The sequence below is a fragment of the Lipotes vexillifer genome, unplaced genomic scaffold, assembly GCF_000442215.2.
Source record: "Lipotes vexillifer unplaced genomic scaffold, Lipotes_vexillifer_v1.1 scaffold346, whole genome shotgun sequence".
NCBI lineage: Eukaryota > Metazoa > Chordata > Mammalia > Artiodactyla > Lipotidae > Lipotes > Lipotes vexillifer.
The window spans coordinates 521,939-524,662 of NW_006772766.1; the positions used below are offsets into that span (position 1 = coordinate 521,939).

The 2,724-nt window shown below is 47.0% G+C and overlaps 1 protein-coding gene across 1 annotated transcript in view; it reads right to left on the reverse strand.

Annotated features, from left to right (window-relative positions):
• Positions 1-384: 384 nt before the first annotated feature.
• The window catches only part of ZC3H12B (zinc finger CCCH-type containing 12B), a 28,247-nt gene continuing 25,907 nt past the window's right edge, over positions 385-2,724 (reverse strand). Inside the window, exon 5 of the mRNA XM_007447850.1 lies at positions 385-1,805. Within this exon, the coding sequence (XP_007447912.1) occupies positions 385-1,805 (1,421 nt within the window). The remainder of the gene's footprint in view (positions 1,806-2,724) is intronic.

Genomic DNA, 2,724 nt, shown 5'->3' on the forward strand with positions numbered 1-2,724 from the left:
TAAGAAAACAGTTGGTAATGGAATCCCTTGGAGTTTCTTGTATTTGGACCTTTCCCCTGGGTTTTGTCCTCCATTACCTGCATGGTGCAGTGTAAAAGGGCATAGGACTTGGAGTCAGAGGACTTGGGTGTGAGTCTTTACTTGGTCACTTGCTAGCAGTGTGACCTCGGCAAGTCACCTAATCTCACTGAGCTTCAGTTTCCTTGTCTAGAAAGCAAGACATTAGTAAGACTTACCTCACAGGGTTGTTATGCACGTCAATGACATAAACACTCTGTAACTTGTAAAGTGTAACACAAAATTATTAGTTACTATTATCATAGTATTAGTGCATTATTGGTATTCATATTTATATTTGTATAATGAAATAAGTCCTATGTCATGTCAACGTGCAGCCCTAAGCTTAGAAACAATCAAGGCTGCTAGTTGCTGGGCATCTGCTGTGTGGGGATTCTTCTCCATCACTGCAAGGACGATGTTTGAAGGGAAAATATTGCAGAGGTTCTTGTAGGTCTGATACTGGTGCTCTGGGATCATATGCTCCCTGGAATCATTGCACATTCCAACCCAAGGATTCATCCAAAGCTGCTCCATCTTTTCAGGCACGCTCCGTACCATGACTGGCTCATAGCATGGTTGCATGAGGCTGTTACTCAAGGGATAGGAGTGGTAGCCATAGGAGTCAGTTGCACAGGGCAGTGGGTCCCAGCTGGCATGTTGTTCCCGGCACAGAGGAGGGCGTCTTTGCCTCATGGGGTTGCTATCATACAGACGGGAATCAGAAATGCTGTCCATCCGAGTCATCACCAGGGCACGTCCTGGCTGGGGAGTTGCCCCAGGATGGATATTGGGAGGCATTGGATAGTCTCCAGGACAGCTGGAGTGTGCTCCAGTTGTCGGGTGCTGGGCATGCAGAACTAAGTGGGGGACTGATTGCTTGTTGGGGGCTTGCTTAGAGTCCTCTGGGCCATAGCTCTGCACTCGCATTAAGGCTTCATGGCAACCATGAGGAAAAGGCTGAAGATGGTTCTGAGATGCTGAGCGATGCAGCTTCAAACTACCTTCAGGATGAGTATCAGCTACAGCCAAATATAGGTTGTTGTAAGAGGAATAGCTGTCATTCTTGCTATGGCTCATACGATTGTCAGGAAAGAGGTTGGGATTCCGGGCATACAACCCTCGGTCTGTTTCAGCCATGTAGTACTCTCTATTATGCATGCTGTTGATGTTCAATTTGGAGAAGTCACCTAACATTGAATAGTAGCTGTGGTCCCCCAAGGACTCAAACTTTGGGTATTGCTCAGCGTAGTTAATAGGGGTCCCATGGCTATTGGTAACCAGGATCGGGGGGTACTGCATGCTGGTCATGTGCTCCAGTGAGGACTTCTGGTGGGAGAAATGAGAGGATCCTGGCACTGGGCTGCTGGCTGAACGGGTGTTGAGTGCACCCACTGCATGGCTTTTGGGGGGTGGGATTGTGGGGACACTTAGAGCAGTCACAAGTGAGGGGACAGAGCTGGCCTCAGGCTTACGGGCAATGGACAGCCATTCCTCAGGCTCCACAGCCATGGAACGGATGCTGGGATCCGATTGGCGCTTGGGGGCCACACGTTTGACTTCTGAGGTTATGTCACCTTTGGTACTAGACAGCCCTGTGCCACACTTGGCCAGGGTGCCTTCACTCATGGTTTTCACTGTGGACAGTTTGGCACTGATGCGGAGCTCATCAGCCACCGAACGCTGCGGTTGGTTGGCCCGCTCCGGGTGGTAGTATTTGCACTTGTGGCCGTAGGTGCATTTTTTGCCTGAAAAATAATGCCTTGTGGTAAGACTCTCTCTCAGAGTAGTGCAACTCTCTGTGCCAGAAGCTGTCGTAGCAATCTGGTCACTCAGGTTAGAGTTTTACTGTTTGGGCTTAAGGCAGAAAATTAACTGTTCATAAAGATGGGAGACAGACAACACCATGGTGGCAACACACACTGTGAGGGGAGAGAGAAGAAGTGGAAACCTGGGGAGGAAACTGCAATGCGAAAGCTAAGAGTTGAGCCATTGAACAGCCTTCATTTTCCTGTAATTCACAACTTTGCCTAGGTATAACCCACATGCTGAGGCAGTGTAGGGCAGCAGCAGGCAGGGTGGTTCAGTTCAAAGAGCACTGGCTTGGAGGCCGGTCAGACCTGAGTTTGAATTCCAGCTATGTCACTTACTAGCCCCATGACCTTGGTAAGCAATTTTACTTTCTGTGCCTCATTTTCCTATTCTGTAAACAAGGTTCATAATAATGCCTTTATTATAGGGTCATTGTGAGGATTAAATGAAAATAATGAACACAAAATACTCTATGATATGAATAAATGATAGTTGAGAACAAACACCTAGTCATCCTATAAATAAATGACTAACCAAAAATAGTGAACATTCAAAGTAGCCTCAGACCAGGCATCCCATGTCATACTATTAGGCTCACAAACTTTGTATCCTAGGGACTTGGGTAAGATCATGAAAGCACTCTAGAAAACTATATTTTAAAAAGGAAACAAAAATAAAGTTTGAAAGCAAACTGGAAAGTACAGATTGGAAGAAAAGGGTATTATTAGTTGACAGAGTGTGCAGTCACCTGCCTGAAAGACATGTCCTTCTTCAGGCCAAACCCAATTTGGCATTGCCCTTTCTGATTCCATAGGCCAAGTGGGTTTCTGCACTTCCCTACCCCCAGCAACCCTG